Source organism: Nyctibius grandis, chromosome 8, assembly GCF_013368605.1.
Source record: "Nyctibius grandis isolate bNycGra1 chromosome 8, bNycGra1.pri, whole genome shotgun sequence".
NCBI lineage: Eukaryota > Metazoa > Chordata > Aves > Nyctibiiformes > Nyctibiidae > Nyctibius > Nyctibius grandis.
In genome coordinates this window covers 7,029,996-7,047,364 of record NC_090665.1, presented here as the reverse complement: position 1 = coordinate 7,047,364, position 17,369 = coordinate 7,029,996, and the positions used below count along the sequence as shown (strand labels likewise).

At 36.4% G+C, this 17,369-nt stretch overlaps 1 protein-coding gene across 1 annotated transcript in view; it reads right to left on the bottom strand.

Annotated features, from left to right (window-relative positions):
• Positions 1-17,369, bottom strand: part of NAALADL2 (N-acetylated alpha-linked acidic dipeptidase like 2) — a 247,643-nt gene that overhangs the window by 72,713 nt on the left and 157,561 nt on the right. Inside the window, exon 10 of the mRNA XM_068406490.1 lies at positions 7,748-7,894. Within this exon, the coding sequence (XP_068262591.1) occupies positions 7,748-7,894 (147 nt within the window). The remainder of the gene's footprint in view (positions 1-7,747; positions 7,895-17,369) is intronic.

Genomic DNA, 17,369 nt, shown 5'->3' with positions numbered 1-17,369 from the left:
GATAATTCAGTGTCTCCTATCCTTAGATAATACATGTTTTCAGTAACTAGATGCTTCAGCAGGCTATGAAACAAAAGCAATAATTGGTGTCTAAGCAAATTTCTCACGTATTCCCACATCCCATTGACCCTATTAACTTCCAGGCTGTTTTTCTTCCCTTGACTTTCAACAGCCCTCAGTCAGCTCCAAGAAAATTAAAAGCCTATGAGAGAATCTGCAAGGACAGAGTTTACAGCTATAACATGCATTCATGTAGTGTGAATGCTAAAGAAGTTGTGCATTTTTGTTACTATATGGCAGGTTTATGAAAAGACTTTTCCCCTCCTGGATGCACTGTGGAATATTTGGGACATCAAAGCACTAGGATTTGTGAGACCAAGCAGAACCTTTTGGAGCAAAGTAATGTATCCAGCTGATGAGGATGTCGTCAGTTTCACTAACATTACTGGAATAACAAAGATGCTCTTCCATGAAATTAAGTAGCTAAATATTCATATTATTCAATAAAACAACTCAAGCAATCAATTGAACATCAAATGTATTTTGTCTTGTAAAACACTGAGTCATTAACCTTAACAATTTCAGCATGCTCTCACTACTAAATTCAACTATATTAGCATCCAAGTGAACAGATGGACTAATGTATTAATGTATTACTGGTGAGTACCACACTGAGTAACCCCTGAATGTACTGAGAAATTAAAATCACTAATTTATGCTAAAGATGGACAGAAAAGAGAAAACATGTTGGTCAGAAGAAATACAGTATGAATAAATGAAAGCATAGCTATTATAAAGATAGTACAGCCCATGAGTGAGAAAGGCAAGACATATAAGCAGCTGTGGTTTGGACCTACCTTCACAAGTAGTCCCAAGACAATCTACTGGGGAGTGTGTGAACTATATTTTGTTAGACACTGGCAGTTCGTCACTTGTCCATGAACAAAAATGAAACCTCTGTCTTCACCTTGACACATCTAACTCCCATTGCTACACCTTGTTGACCATAAAGTTCTACTACAAAGTTCATAAAATCTCCCAGCATCAAATGCAACAGCACCAAGCTCTCCAGAGACAGATTAGAAAAATGAAATCCTGGGTTCTCAAGCAACCTGCCATTCGGAGGCTGATACACATTTTCTCCTTTGCAAAGAATTTCTGGTATTCTAAGCACAGTAGTAGTTTGATTCTTGAAACATCTCCTGTAACTCCTCATGGGCAGCCACCAGCCGTGTATTTCCTTAAAAAATTTAACATATACCAGGGAGAAAAGGGAGGAGGAGTAAAATGGGGAAGGAGGGGAGCCATGCAGAGTTGTATTTTTAGACGGAAAACCTACCAAACTGCAGATCATCACAGCAACACAATGCTGTTATGAAAAAACCCTATTAGCCTAGGTACCGAAGGGGAAATACAGTTTCTGTTTTAGGGTAGGAATCTCCTTGGAATATCAGGGTCAAACAACTGGTGCTAATTCTCTTCTAAAGGCATTCATGCATATGCCACAGGCCTGGAAGGTCTGTTTTGAGCAGCTAAGGCTGAAGTACACCATGTCTTCAGATATAGTCTACCCCGATCCTTCAAAGAAAATGATGCCATGATGCTTCTAATTGAAGTTCTTGATAAATATACTTGGATCTGAAATTAATTGGTACTGGGTGACACTATCCAGGAGGACATAAATAATAACAGAATAAAAACAGCACAAAATTTACCAGAAGATCCTGGTCAGCCCTAGATAATCCAAGCAGTCAATCAGAAATCTCAGAATAGTAACTAACTCTTTCCTGCCTGGAAAGGGAATGGAGAACATACTGGAAGTAAAGAAGAAAGTGATCTGGATATGGTATAACAGTGAGATTAATGATGTGATGCAAAACGTTGAGATAACTGCATTAGGAATATAGAGATCTGAAATTTCAGAACATAAAAATTGTTCAATTTTAAGCACTGTAACTGCTTGACCAGTGAACTACATTAGTGATACAAAAATGGCTCTCAATAAAGGATATCATGGATCAGACAACTCACATTTGCTTTAGATATATGCACACAGGTACAAGGCTGTGTTTGTGGAGTTAAATTACTTGCTTTACCCAGAATTTGCTGACAAAACTACACCACAGACTTCGCTGCCTTCTATAATGCCACCTTGATTATATACATATATACTGAATTACCTATGCTGCCATGATTGATAAGGTAGTTGCAAATTTGAAAATAAAATAACCCTCCAAATGCTTCCTACAAGTTCCACTTAAATTAAATTAAACTTCTCATAGATGCTAATTACTTAGACACTGTTAGTGAACTAAAATTAAATAATATGAACATCATATCAAGGTCATAACTGGAACCAGCTCAGTATATTACTGAATGAATAACGATAGGAAAAAAAAATCTCCCAGTCATCAGTGGGACAAAGACATTCATGGTAATGTCCCAGCATGGCCAATCTGGCTGACCGGATAGAGTCCTGACCCTTTACACACGGCCAACACCCAGAACTTCCCCATGCCACCCTGATTTCTATGAATTTGTATGTTCAGTTCAAAACGTTACCTTGACACAAAAAACTCGAAGAAATGAAACAGCAGCTGAAGGTCCCCATAACACAGGATTAAAATGATGCTCCTAATCACTGACACCAGAACCCCATAACTTACAGACATTCAGTACCGTTCCCACACAGACAGAAATTATGCTAAACACCAGTTTTCCATTCACTTTTAAAAAGACACAAAGCAGATGCACTGAAGAGCACTCCATACCGCCTAAGCCCTCCCTGTACACTAACACAAGCACACGAAAGAGAGAAAAGCAGCATGCAACACAGGAGTTATTTTTCGGTAAACTAGACCCTAAGTAGTCTTCATCAAGGACAGCTCCTCTGTTTCTCTTCTTATAACAAAGAAAACTTAGAAAACTTGATTTCTTTTGAAAGAAGCGCATGATGTGTCAGCCTAAGCATGTAAATACTGAAATCAAGAAACTGCAGTAAGTTTCCCCAAAGAGGATAAAAAAGGAAGAAAAGAGGGCAAGAGGGGAGGAAGGGAGGAAGCGGGGGCAGATGGTAAAAACAACTGAGAAGCCACATTCATTGAAGAGTTAAGTTTTAGTGGCCTCTGTTTTACACCAGTGTGGGCAAAAATCACTTCTAAGGGCTTAATGAAAGTTGAAAGTTACCTTCAAAAAGTTATGCATATTTCAACAAAAATAAAAATCATTATGCATTCTCTCTAAAGAGGATACAATCTCAAACTGTCAAAATTCTAAACTCTTCTACATATATTACATACAAATGCCTTCTATAAAGAAACTTCTTTCCATTTTTCTTCTAAATTAGCTTAGTGGTCCATGGTATTACACTATCTTGGTCTAGCCTGTGAATAAAGTGACAGGTAATTTTTATACTTCTTGCCTGTACTTAAGTTTGAGTGAAGATACGGAAAACAACTTTTATGGTCTAGGTGTAAAAGCAAATGTTCTGTAAGCCCTGCATACCCAAACTTGGACAGCTACCATAAAATATTTCATGCTAAATATGTGTCCATCAATAAATACCAAAAAAAGAGGGTAGGATGGGGTTTTTTTTTGTAATAATGTGGAGTAACTTGTTTTTTCTCAAAACAAAATGATAATGCTAACATTGATGTAACCTACCACATTATCACAGAAGGCATTTAAGATTCTGTGTTATCAGACTGGAATCATTATGTAACAGGATGTGCTGAGAAGGATGAATAATACGCAGATAACATAGGAAATCATCTAGCTATAATTTAAAAAAATTGGATTCCTCATGAAACTGTTGACTGCAATGACAGAGAAATGGATAGTAACAGTCTATTTCCACCTTGAAAAAAGCTCAAAATACTCCTGTACCTGCTTAAGTTTGCAAGTGATCGGAACGGCTTCAAAATGCTGAACAGTTTAACGTTGTTTGATTTACAATACTGAGGAAACAATCAAATCTCTAACTGAAACCACGGCAAATCCAGATGATATTTTTTCTTGTACCCAAACATTAGGCAGTCACAGCAAGGCTATTTTTCTCAGTCTCTGTGATTTACTTCTGTTCCAGTACTTCAGTAACTACGCTATAAACCGTGCTAAGACAGACATAATCAAAATGAATTAACTTGCAACTATGGGGTTCGTTTTTTCTCTTTAGTGAAGAAGTCCACTACCACACTTCCAAATATAGATCTTTCAAAAACTACATTTTTAAGGTGCACCACCAAGAAAAGGGAAAATGATATGGGGTGATGCTTATATAAAAAGAAAAACAAGGCAAAGCTTAAAGAAATAAGGGAGAGAAATAAGAGAAACAGCAGAATGTTAAAAGAGGAGGTATGGATAAACGTGTGAACTTCTGAGTCTCTCTGACAGGTAAAACTATGTCCAGAGACAGGAAACAACATAAAATTTTCCAGACCATGCTGTTGGTCCTGGTATTATATTTTTATATAATAAATGCAGTGTAAAAATGAAAGGAAGGATTTATGCCAAACAACTTTCTGGAGAAGTCTGGAGATGGCCTTGACACCCTACTGCAAAAGCTGTGTTATACTTTAAGACATACATGTGGTACATTTTAAGATGTAAAATTAATATTAATCTGTTTTAAGTAAATCAGCAGAAAGTTCTTTGAAAGAGTGAGCTCATTCAGCAGTTACAACACTATGGAAGACTCACATGTCCTCCTTCCATATACCCCAAGTACTGACACGTATATTCTTGGCATAGCAGAACCTGTCTTCTCCTTTCCATGTCTCATGAGGCCACTAAAGAAGCAGGATTAGAAAATAGCCCTTAGGTTTGCCTCAGAATTTCAGTGATCCTGTGGAATCTGCCTCTCCTACTCCACAAATAATACCCTATTTGAGCACACCAGCCTTAAACAACTGGTACCATAAGCATGCAGAAGCAGCCCTTATCAAAACGTATCCCTGCACATTTAGCCCTTCTCAGTATATACTGCCTGAAATCACTAGCTCTATAACCAACAGCTGTGTAAACAGCTTACATTTAAAATTACACCTTTTCCATAACAGGTGATGCTTCTCTTGTAGCTAAAAAGCACTGGGGCAAAAACCCCCTCAGATCCCCAAGAGCTTTATTTTACTCTGCCTCTGTAGTAGAGGTAATCTGACTCCTCCTCAAAGTAAGAGAAGCTGCAGTATTAGGAAAAGCTGATCAGTTTGTCTCCTAATACATTACAAATCAGAATGTGACCCTCATGTGGAGGTGAATCCAGTGCACCAGAGGTTAGGAGGAGAAAGCGTCTTTCTTCAGCAAGTGCAAGAGAATCCTCTGAAACTGGGTTAATATTATGTTTGTTTCCACTTGAGAAATTCTTCCAAGTTTACTTCTTACTGGCAGACTAAAATGCTGCATATTTTCTACTAGTAAATAAATGAGCTGCATTTCACTCAGTGCATTTTTATACTAATGGTTGAATACTTAGAATGCACTTTTCTAGCTCACAGATCGGATCACGGGCATTTGCCATGCAGATTTAACCTCCCTGAGGCTGTGGTTCACTGCATTAGGTAATTTCAAACAAGATAGTGTTACTTACTCTTCTGGTCTGAATGTTTCCTCTTACAACTTTTATTTCCTCTTATTTACTCCTCAGGTTCCTGCCAATGAAAAGCTTTTACAACCTTCTCTCTGAGCACTGGCATTACACTTGCTGTGTAAGAAATGCATTTCTAAAGCTGACTGTAACTGTTGCTCTGTAGGCAGACTACAAGGCACAGAGGTCTTGGGCTTTTTTACTCTAAAAGAGGTTTTTTTGAGTGTGGAATAGCATAATTTTTATCTGACACTGCATGCTGACAGTTGGATAAAATAAACAACTAATATATATCCAAAAGAAGAGAATTTCCTGAGTAGGTCACAGCAGTGAAAGAGACAGCAGATGAAACCAGCCTGGTAAAATGATAGTCTACAAAAGCACATCAAAACATCCTGTTTCTGAAATGTGTTTTCCCAAACCCAAATCTTGTTTTGCAATGAAGCTGACAAAGCTGAGGTATAGTTCAAAAAGCTGAATGGCTTGGAAACGAACAAGCAAAAATACCTCCCTACAACTCAACAAGTTATTTTCAGTCACTAACCTGTACCAAGCGAAATTCCTACAACGTTTATTAAAACAGCTGTAAACCCAGAATAATTTGTCTGCCTTATAATAGTACTAATAATAAATATAGCAAAGAATGCAAATTTAATCATACTGTATCACTTTTAGGAAAAAATCCATCCTCTTGTCAACACAAAATTTACACATTTTGCCAGGCAGATTTGTTTCTCACTTGAAATAGATCTCATGGGGTCTAGATCTCCTACGGTCTGAGAGGTGCAGTACATCAACCTCAAGACTGCAGATTACACTTATCACAAGTTTATTTCTAGGACATGATTTTGCAAGAAGGACAAAAGCTGTTTTCAACAGAGAATCACATTTGCTGTGTCATATTTAAGCAACTAAAAGTATTTCCTTTTATGATTTTAATTATATTGCTGAGTGATTTTGAGACCTGAGTCATTCTTTCTCATGCTCTGTAGATCCTGGATACATGGATCTGGAATGAAAACTGTGCGGATAGCTGCTAAGTGACAACAGAAATTTGCATTGGACCACAAGCCTGTCAAACATTGCACTCAAGGACCTTCAGCCTTCACATTTTCCTTACAGACTTTGACTTGTGTTTAATCTGAAATAGAATACTTTGCCTAATCGGTGCAGTGATGTTTAGAAACAGAAGTCCCCTTATTTATATAAATTCTTGGCTTGATCTATTTTAATTTACACAACAAAGCTCCCATATTTGGCATATTTCTGTTCTGCTTCGCATTTGTGAAATAGAAACTTACTAGCACGCAGTGCCAGGAAGCATTCCAGTTCAACTCAGCTTCAGCTTTGTTCTTGAACTTGGAAAGATGTGCACATATGTAGATAAGCACAGTGCAAGAAGAGAATTGAGGGCAATAGGAAGTCCACGCATTGTTACGTTTACAAAAAAACACACACTTTCTCATGATCGCTGTATCCTGAAATGACTAATGCCAGGCTTCCTGATCTTCAGCTGACCAACTGAGGGTAAGTTTGAGCTGTCCAGGTGTAAACACAGCCTATAGTAGTGAAGGCTTAGGAAGGACAAACTTTCCGAACAGTTTATCCGTGTCCAGTTCCAACCTGATCTCCAAACAGCGTAACATGTCTCTTCCTTCCACTTACCTTGCAGAGGAGAATGGACTGAAAAAGATATGGTGTTTTGAAGACTCCAGTCAAGCATACAGATCTTTACAAGCAATATATATAAGTAAAGAGTCATATTTTGCCTATGAAAATGGATATAGAATTCTTTTTAAAGGCTCTCTCATCCTACTGTGCAGGAAAAAAATACACATCAAAACTAATTTCCTCTATGTTGAAAGCAGTCTGAACAGTTGGGTTAGATACTATGTAACCTATAATACAATCAGCAATATTAACTTTTTTAATGCAATGTACTCCTTTTTTTTTTTTGCTTTTCATTTGTTCTAAACATTCATCTGTTTGAATGCCATACCCCTATAAAATCAGTCACTTTTAAGCTCTGTGGTAATCCTCTGAACATCTAAAAAAGGCACTTACAGGAGGTAAATTTCCACAACATGCTTGTCGTATAAGGCTATAACCTGAGAACATCTAATTCTATCTGCTATTTTCAGTTTGTCCATTTTCATTTGTAATTACCTCTGATGTTTTGATGTCCTCATAAGAAAACTGCGTGGCAGGTACTCCAAGATGGTTGATGAAATAATCTGAATCTCCCTGTATCTGCACAGAACTCACATTAGATCCTGGACATTTAGTCTTTTCCACACAGTTGAAGCTCTGGCTCTGAAAAACAAACACAAATCAAAATTCTACTTATTTATTTGCAACCAGACTATTAACAACTCATATCAATACCTTGTTTACACAGCATTCTTTGAGTTGAAGCATTTTAAAAACAGGCTGAAACTTACACTGGTGCAACAGGTATTAGCTGATTCATACTTAGTAATGAGTGAGTCTACAAACCTTTCACCCTCTATTGACATATTCTGCAGTCTTTGGGATCGGACATAGAAGAAAATGAAGAGTGTGCTGCAACATGGCTGAGTCTTTCAAGGGACAATGGAAGTCGTATCTAATTCAAATGGTAAGAGGGGCAAGAGAAGACGCCTTTGGTATGCATATGAAATATCTCATACTGGGCAGGAGATTAGAGGTCATCATGGTACCTCTTTTGGAAGCACGTTCTGAGATCTTTAACAGCTACCTAAAGCATCAGTTCTTTAGTCAGTTAATAGCATGCTCTCCAACAGCAAAAAGCTGAATCAGACAATCATATTCAAGATATCTATGGTCTATGAAATCCTGGCAGTGCAAGGAATTTGCTGCGATTGCAGAGCAAGGGTTAAGAGAAAAACAAGAGGCTAAAGATACAGAAACACACATTTTCTGGGTAAATTGTTTAAAACAATTCTAATCAGTGACATGTTTCTATTTCTTTCACATAAGTATTTAATGGTGAAATCTTAGCAACAGAATTGCAATAAATATAAGATGAAAAGTGGAAAACAAGCCCAAGACTGAGTGCCACATACTAGTGTAGCTTTCAAATACATTAGGTAATTAAACACTTAATAAACAGTAGGCACAAAGGCTTTCAATATCTATGATAGCAAATAAGCTACTTAGGTTTCTTTTTAAAAATGTTTAAAAGTTGAAGTACTAGAGATTTTTACATTTAGCTCACAGTTCATAATGTATAACATAACTTCCTCAGACCTACCTACTAAATTACTAGCTTGCTACAAGAATAGTGTAGATTAATTCTCCTTTAATACTAAAATACACCAGATTCTGCACAGTAAAGTTCCTGAGGTTAGCAGGAAAACGTTTTAAGCGTTATAAAGAGACAAATCATGGTATTTTTCCATTTTTAAATTAGCATAATTATTGCTTCACAGTTTCACTTCAGTGCTATGAAGAATGCAATTCCATATTACCCAGTATAAATAAGGGCTGCAGCTTCTCACAGAAAACTATTTTACAATACCTTCAAGAAATAGCTTCCATTTCATAAGTATTTTTGAAAGGTGGCTATATCACCCTTTTTTTGTTAAATGTTTCTGCTTCTGCCATTCTTACATACATTCACAGTTGTGCAAGGTCCATCCAAAAAGACTGAGAGTTACAGTCAAAATAGAAACAAAAGATCCCTTCTGTACATGCAGTCCACCTCTAGTAAAGACTACCCCCTTTAAAGATATCTATGGAGCAACATGATCGACAGCAGCCAAAATTCTGGGTCTCCATGGCATAGTAAGAAAAAAAAGAATAATAAAAATTAAACATTAATGTAGTATTAATCTTAGGTGTCATTTGTAAGTCATAGTTGTTACAACATTGCAGACAAAAGTTTCTATCAGAGCTTTTGGGGGATTTTCAAGATTTAGATTAAGAGGTTTTTTTACAGTTTTTAAGCCTGAAGGCATCTCTTTAATTACAACTCTTGTTCCTGTGTTTCACTCCCCCTTTACACCATCCTGGAGAAGGTTTCAATCACACTGAGAAGACATTTAAGAACATCAGAGTGTGGCTGTTCAAAGACATACAAATCCACCTGCTATCTAAACAGTCTCAATAAAGTCAGTAAGCCTGTTTTTTAAAAACCGTAGCTACAACAGAAACAGCAGGAGCCCAAACTATATGCTCATTTCAAACAGTGTTTTTAAATAACCGCATTTGGTCTTCTACAACCTTTCCCAGTCAAAAACACCCATCAGCATACATCCACACATAAAGGCATGTTTATAATTTTATGCATATATATGCACACAAGATCCATTCTTAAGGGATTGCTCCTTTCAGGAATTTTAAGATGTTTAAGTATCACACAGTGTACTACACTACAGTGTAGATTAGACTATCTCCTAACTTCCTCATACTGCTCAACACATTTGGTCAAGTTTCATAAAGGATGAGTAGTCTGTTCTTCAACGTTTAAAAGATTACTGAATGATGTGAAATACAGCTTTTGGGTTTAATACGAAAATCTCTGAAATAAGCAAAAAAACCCAGAGTTACCTACCAAAGGAAATCACAAAGTTAAATGACCAAATTAATCCAAATAAAACTGTTGGGCAAAACAGTATCAGAAAAGACAAATAGCTGAAGAGTCAAAGATCCATAAGCAAGACACATACTACATGGAAGGACCTTGTCTTTCTAAAAAGACCTTATCCTAGCTCTCAGTAAACACAATGGCAGCAAAGCTCGTCAAGGCTAATGCTCCGAAAATTGTAACTGTGATTTATGACAAGCAGGACAGCTTCCATGCTTGGCAGCAGAATGCCTGATCCTTACTGCAAGCCAAGTAGGCATCAATGCAGAACAGAGATGAAAGACTAACTGTGAAAAAATTACTGCTGCTAGGAAATAAAGGTCACTCCTAAGTAAAAGACTGCTAGGGGATGCCGGCCACAGAATTGGCAGGGGTAGAGGTGAAGATTACACCAATGCCAATGTCCAGAAACACAGGATTTAAAAGCATTTTAAAGTTCTCCAATGCCAAATAATTTGTCAATCATCATGTAATCACTTTGGCGTTCTGCTTTCCCTTTCCTTTTTTTTCCTCCCACCAACTAATCTGCCATTTTTCCATGTTTAAATCTTAAATCTAAACCAAAAAAACCTCTTTATAACTTAAAAATGTGATTAATTTTAATTCTGATAATCCACAGAATCTTTCCTTCCATATATGCAAAAAACAATTTGTGAGTTCCCAGTTTGGAAAAAAAGTTTAATTGCTATGCATTACTTCACCAGTTGCAGTCAGGTCCTACTTAATGATCCTTTAAATGTTAGCTTTTATGTAGGCAAAAAAAAAAATTAAAATCTTTAAAAATGCATTTAGAATAAATTATCAGCAACACGCTCTGTAAGAACTAACTCCCTGTTGTAGAGCAAGCAAACTGCATTTCATCAGCTGGTTAGTCTTACAGTAAAACACACATAATAGCACTATTTAGATCACTCAGTTGCTCAGGCGGGTCTCCACTGCGTCAATCAAGCCCCCCCTTTAGACTGGAAGGAAATCAAGCCATGTGGTTAGACAGTAATCAAGGAGTGGCTCATGTCAGCGCAAGGACACACATGCTATTCATAATTGAATAATTTTATTTCTCTGGAGTTCATTTTGGTTTTAAGCATCATGTTACAGGTTTATATTACAAGTTTAAGAAAATTAAAGAGTACCATATGGCCCATCAAATACATTTAATTTGGATTAATGTTATAAAATAGACCTGACACATCTAAAGTATAATCAAGTGGTACTTCACTACAGAACTTATTCTACCACTAATTAGACCTAAGCATTCATAGGTGCCTTTTGCTGTAATGTTAAGGCCCTAGTATAAATAAAAGCCTATATTAAAAAAATAATAATTTGTTGGCCATTTCTGTAGTTTACCTTTCACCCAGAGACATGTACCTGTCAGTTAGTTCTGGTTACCTTCCTTCTCTTATGTGACACTAGCTGAAGTTAAAACCTTAGCAGCTTTTGAAAATGGATTAAAATGTCTAAGTAGTTTTCAGTAGGACAAATAAAGAACGACCAATTATTCTTACAATGTGTCAGTGATCCCAGCTTCAGAACTACAGCAAGGAAGCTTATTCTTCATGAATAATCAATCTCTATTTCTTGAGCTGAATCGCCACCTGTGTTAGTAACTGGTGCAAAGCAAATGCATTTAAGAAGCAGAAGCATGATAACACCATCTAGATGAAGTAAAATTAGCTAAACAAAGAGCTACAGAACTTATTAAATTAATCACAGACCATGTAAAAATGCAGAAAGCAATAGATTAGCATCTTTATTACTGCAAATATGTTATGCTAAATCATCATCAGCAGGTAAGAAAGGCCAGAGAACCTGCATAGCAAAGGATTCAGAAATGTATGTCTCTCATCCACAAAAACCTACTACACTCTGACAAACAGATCATTAGAGAAAGACGGTTTGACAGCTCTTAAAAAATATTATAAGCTGTTTGCTTGCCCTGACTACCAAAATCTACTGAAAAAAAAAGCATGGAATTTCTACGAACTGTATTAATTCTATGGCAAGCGTACTCCTCTGTTTTATCCCATCTGATTATCTGGTTTGGCTATAAACATCCTGCTTTGCTCTCTGTCTTTGCTGATTGATCATATATATTGCTATTAATGCAAATCAGTGGTTTATAAAATTATTAGGGAGATTTAATACAGCACTTTACCCTATAGACTTGAAAGTACTTTTCAAATCAACTAAAGGCAAGGAACCTAATATTTCAGTCTTGCCCAATATTACAGAGCAAAACAACTAAACAGAAATTAAACGCACAACATTTCCCAAATTCTGAGCTTTATCAAACTGTCATGATTCAAGTACGTACATAAAAATAATTCTAAATCATATCCCACTCATCCTTTCTCTGCATGAGAAAAAGAAAAGAAAATCTAAATGTGCTGATGAGAAATAATATACTATATACAGAGAATAGTTGCGGTTTAAATAGCCTAAATGTTACACACCACTAATGTGATGTATTTGCCCGTTTGCACAATGCAATCATCTGTTTACCTGCACTACTTTAGGGACATAATAAAAATACTAAAAAAGGGATGAGCAGACTATAATGTTCTACTATAGACAGTAATACTGTAAAAAAGCTGTCATTTCAATGCTTGTGCATGTCTTTTACATCTATTTTGGCCATGATGGCCAAAGTTGAAAAAGTATGTACAGCCCAGTTTTACAATGATCTTTGACTTCTTGATGCTGTGTGAGACATTGAAACACAACTGAACAGCTTCATCTGCTGATACTTATTCTACTTGTTAGCACATTTTAGTCAACATTTATAACAAAGTAAAGTACAAGCTTCCAGCTTATGCATATTTTCATTTAAACATGTATGAAGCTGAACATTATTGATTGACCTTTAAGGGAAACATGAAGACTCCTAATGAAATTGTTCTGTAGCACTGCAAAATCAGTAACAGAAAAGATGCATTTATCTCTCAGAAATTTTCCCTAGTTCTGGTTCTTCAGCAGTATCAAATTAAAATGAGAGATGTTCCTTGTACGCACACACAATTCATTGAGAGGACTATCTTGTCACTAAGGAAAAACAACTCCCACAAGAACCAGTGTTTATTTAAAGACATCAAGGACAAAGAATTTAGCATCATTTTAAATTCTTCTGATATCCATCACAGTTCAGGTGATTCTCAAACAGATCACTACAGCTGCCAGGGATCACCACCAGCCCCTCAGAAATTCCCCCACAATGTGCTCTGTGTTCTCTTACACAAATGCACCGCATTTGGAAATTCCAGAAGTAAACTGTTTTTTAGCCTGTGTGGTAAGAGAATATTATATTTTCAAAAGGAAAAACTGCTTCTTAGATGAACCACATGGCTTTAAAAGAATTGTTCTTTGAAAGTGTATGCAAGTATCCTGCATGACAGAGAAGGCCTTTTTCACCCATGGGGGCAAAGGAAACTGAAAATTGTGACAACTACAATGCTTATAAACATATAGAATCATAGACTGGTTTGGGTTGGAAGGGACCTTAAAGATCATCTAGTTCCAACCCCCCTGCCATGGGCAGGGACACCTTTCCACTAGACCATGTTGCTCAAAGCCTCATCCAACCTGGCCTTAAACACTGCCAGGGAGGGGGCAGATCAAACCAAGATTACTCAAGATCCAGTCTGATACTGTATTCAGTTTTCTATTGAACCAAGAAAAATTCAGTTTAACTAGGCAACACAAGGTGCCATACTGAAAACTCCAGTTTTACCTTTCAAAAAGGTGTAAAATAATTTTGGCCTTTTAATGGTGACTTCCTAACAAAATTGGGAAACTGTAATACCAGCAGTTATAAAACAAAGCATAGAGAAATATGTATGCTTGTTTTAAAATATTTAAATATATTATGTGTTGTACTATTTTACAAATTTAAATTATTTTTTATTTAGTTTACAGCTACAAAACATGAGACAAGCATAAACCTGTATTGCTTGTTCAGGGCTTCGTTTTCCTTTAAACAGCATTTGCATGTTTTGAAATCATTGTCTCATTTTTTTAAAAATATGACCATCAGTGTAAGGTCTTTACAATATATTGGACCTCACAGGACTGAACCAAATTTTAGATGCAAAGTTTACATCAAACTGGTAATAAATATAAAAGCAACATAGTAAAAAAATTATATAGTGTAAATTTATTTCCTTTACTGGACTTTTTCTTCATTTAACTTTATATACTGACAGTCTCTCTCTGATTCCTGATGCTTTTTACATGATACTGAATTACATTTATCCTTCCTATACTTAAATTGAAGTCATATGCCTCATTAACTCAGGTACACTTGTTGCCAACACCCAGCACAAACTGCTAGGAATTTTAATGTCTTTTTTAAGGGAGGTAGAAAACAAGCAGGTATGCTCCCATTTGATAAGAGAGTTTCAGAGCAATCAAATATTTAGAGCTAAGTTACACAGCATAAATTATATAAGTGGCAAGACTGCAACTGGAATGCCATCAGGAGTTCTAAACATCTCAGTACCTTAAAAATACAGAAAGTTAGAAGGTTTAACAAAAGTAATTAAGAAATTACAGAACATAGCTATGGTAGCTGTGTTTCTCCAAAGTATCCACTTACCCCAGACTCCTATACTCATCAACCAGAAAAGAACTGCATTAAAACTTCTCCCACATTTTTCCATCAGCACAGATAAAGGCAAAACTCTCCAGCACCTCAGGTAAAGTAACATTAAAGACTTATTTTCCACGACCACAGGCTCAGCCTCAATATTCAGTGTACTATTTTTATTTATGGTAAAATTCAGAAAACAGTTTAAGGTTGTATTACATTATGATGAACACACCCAGCAAAGAAAATACTGTATTAACAGAGGGAACCTGTCTCCACACCCAAGCCTGAATACACTGAAAAAAAACATTGGGTGCTTTTTTCCTTTAGAGGCTATATTTTTTAATCTAGTTTTTAATCTAAACTATTTTTGAGCATGGAATGGTTGCATTTGTCATTAAATGATGCAGTCAAACTGGTTTCTGATTATGTAAGAAGTAGTTCTTTCCTAGACTTAATGGCATTCAAGCTTTTTCTTCCAAGTATTCAAATAGCAGGAACACTGGTCAGTGCTAGTTCTCACATACATACTGAGATACTGTGAAACTTAGGTTTAACAAACTGCAAATTAATCAGTTCTAGTATAAAACACTGATAAATTGGGACTTGGTAAGAACTGCATGACTTCCCTAATGTTTTGTGCTATAGTAACATTTGTTGCTAATACAAAAAAACTGCTTAAGTAGGTAAGAGGATTAGGATTTAACAACAAGACCTCATTTTCAAGTGGTTGATATTTTATACTCCACGGAAATAGCTGTGGTTTGTAAATAATTTTAAATTCCTAAAGGCATTCTCATTCTATAATATGTAGAGACAGAAATACTGTGAACCCATTTAACTGTAGCCTAACTCTGTAATGATCAGGTTCTGCCATGCTACTCATCTTGGGATGCATCATTCAAACCCTCCAAATGGATATTAAATAATTAATGCCAGCGAGATTACAGTCTTGCTTCTCCATACGCCACAGGAAGAAAAAAGAAGAGAGAAGATACTTGTCCCTCTAAAGGGGACAGATACATACACTTACTTTATTATTTGAAGAGTTATGATATATTCTATTTCAAGATCTCATATGTGTCCCAAACAGGACAGTCATTGTGAGGTTGGATGTCAAATGAATATGCAGTAACATATTGTTCACTGGTCTTCACTATGGTTGCACAAAAAACCAAAAAGTCCGGGAGAAAGCTTCACTATATACTTTCCACTAAAAGTGAATTAAGGCTTACCTAGGAAAGTAAACTATGAAAGTAAATGTATGGATTATGTTAATGATCAACCCTAGCCCCATTAGTATGCACAGCACACACCTGCAGAAGCTGTGTTTCTCAGTTAGTTAACCAGATGGCTCAACCACCCCATCACTCTATCCTACTTGTTAAAAAAAACCCCACAAAACCAAACCACATACAGAGCAAAATTCGTATTTGTATTGCAGCACCTAATGTTAGAAGTTAGACCCACAGTTAGTTGTAATACAGATACTACACTTTGTAACTACTCTAACAAATTTCCCAAAACTATCAGCATTCACATGTCACACTTCCTCTTTCTGAACCCCAGAGTCCTCACAATCTGTAGTATTTCTACACGAAACGTTTGCTAGCACTACTCCCCCCAAAAAACACTTGTCAAAGTGCAAATGAGTTCACCAAAGACATCCTTCTGTGCCTTATCATACAGCTGACCCAGAAAGACAGATGCATCAGACCTGCAGTGAAAGTCAACCTGCTAGCCCTTCCCCATGCAGTGAACTGTTTCACTGTGCTGACATCTAGAATCTGCTACTTATGAACACAACAATCTAAAGTGTGTCACTAGAAAAAAAAATTATGTCATTTATCCCTGTCACGCCTGCGAACATGTTAAGTGCCACATATTCCCTATCCCTCCCCACACACTCCCAATATCTAATATCATTATCAACTCTTTTCTGGAACCTAAGAATCCTACTGAATCATACCACCATCTCTAACAATACACACAGAGAGGCAGGACAGACCCATAACAACACGTTATCCAAGTAAGAGGGGACATATATACAAATAAACACAGTATAACAAGTGGAACAGTCAGGTTTTTAAAGTGAAGGAGAAATCTCCTTTCAAAATTTCTGTTTTGTTACTGTAATCAAAGACCAGAGTAAGTTCAATTATAATATACACAAATGTATAAACTTTTTTGGAACAGAACACAGAAAATCACATGCAGTGCTTTGGAGGAACTCTCTTACCATACTGGTAAATTATTGCAAATCTCCCCTCATGGCACCACCCTGGAATAATGCCAAAGTAATTACTGATGGCAAAGCTTTACCTTGCCCTGAAACCTCTGGTCTGACATTTAAACTTCTCAATAGCAACTATGCATGAACAAATCACTCCCTTCCCAGTCACACACAAAAAATATTTTTCATTCTTTCAAATGGAAAGTCACTCCTATTAGTCCACACAGAGCATGAAGGTCAATAAGCTGCCATCGTCTTTTTTCATAAAGAAAACCTCTCCTGGACTGCAGTGGGAATTGTGCAAATGGAATAATTACAGTACTTGCACTTAAGATATCAAGTATCTGTATCAATTCTATTCTTCAGAAAGATCATCACGAAG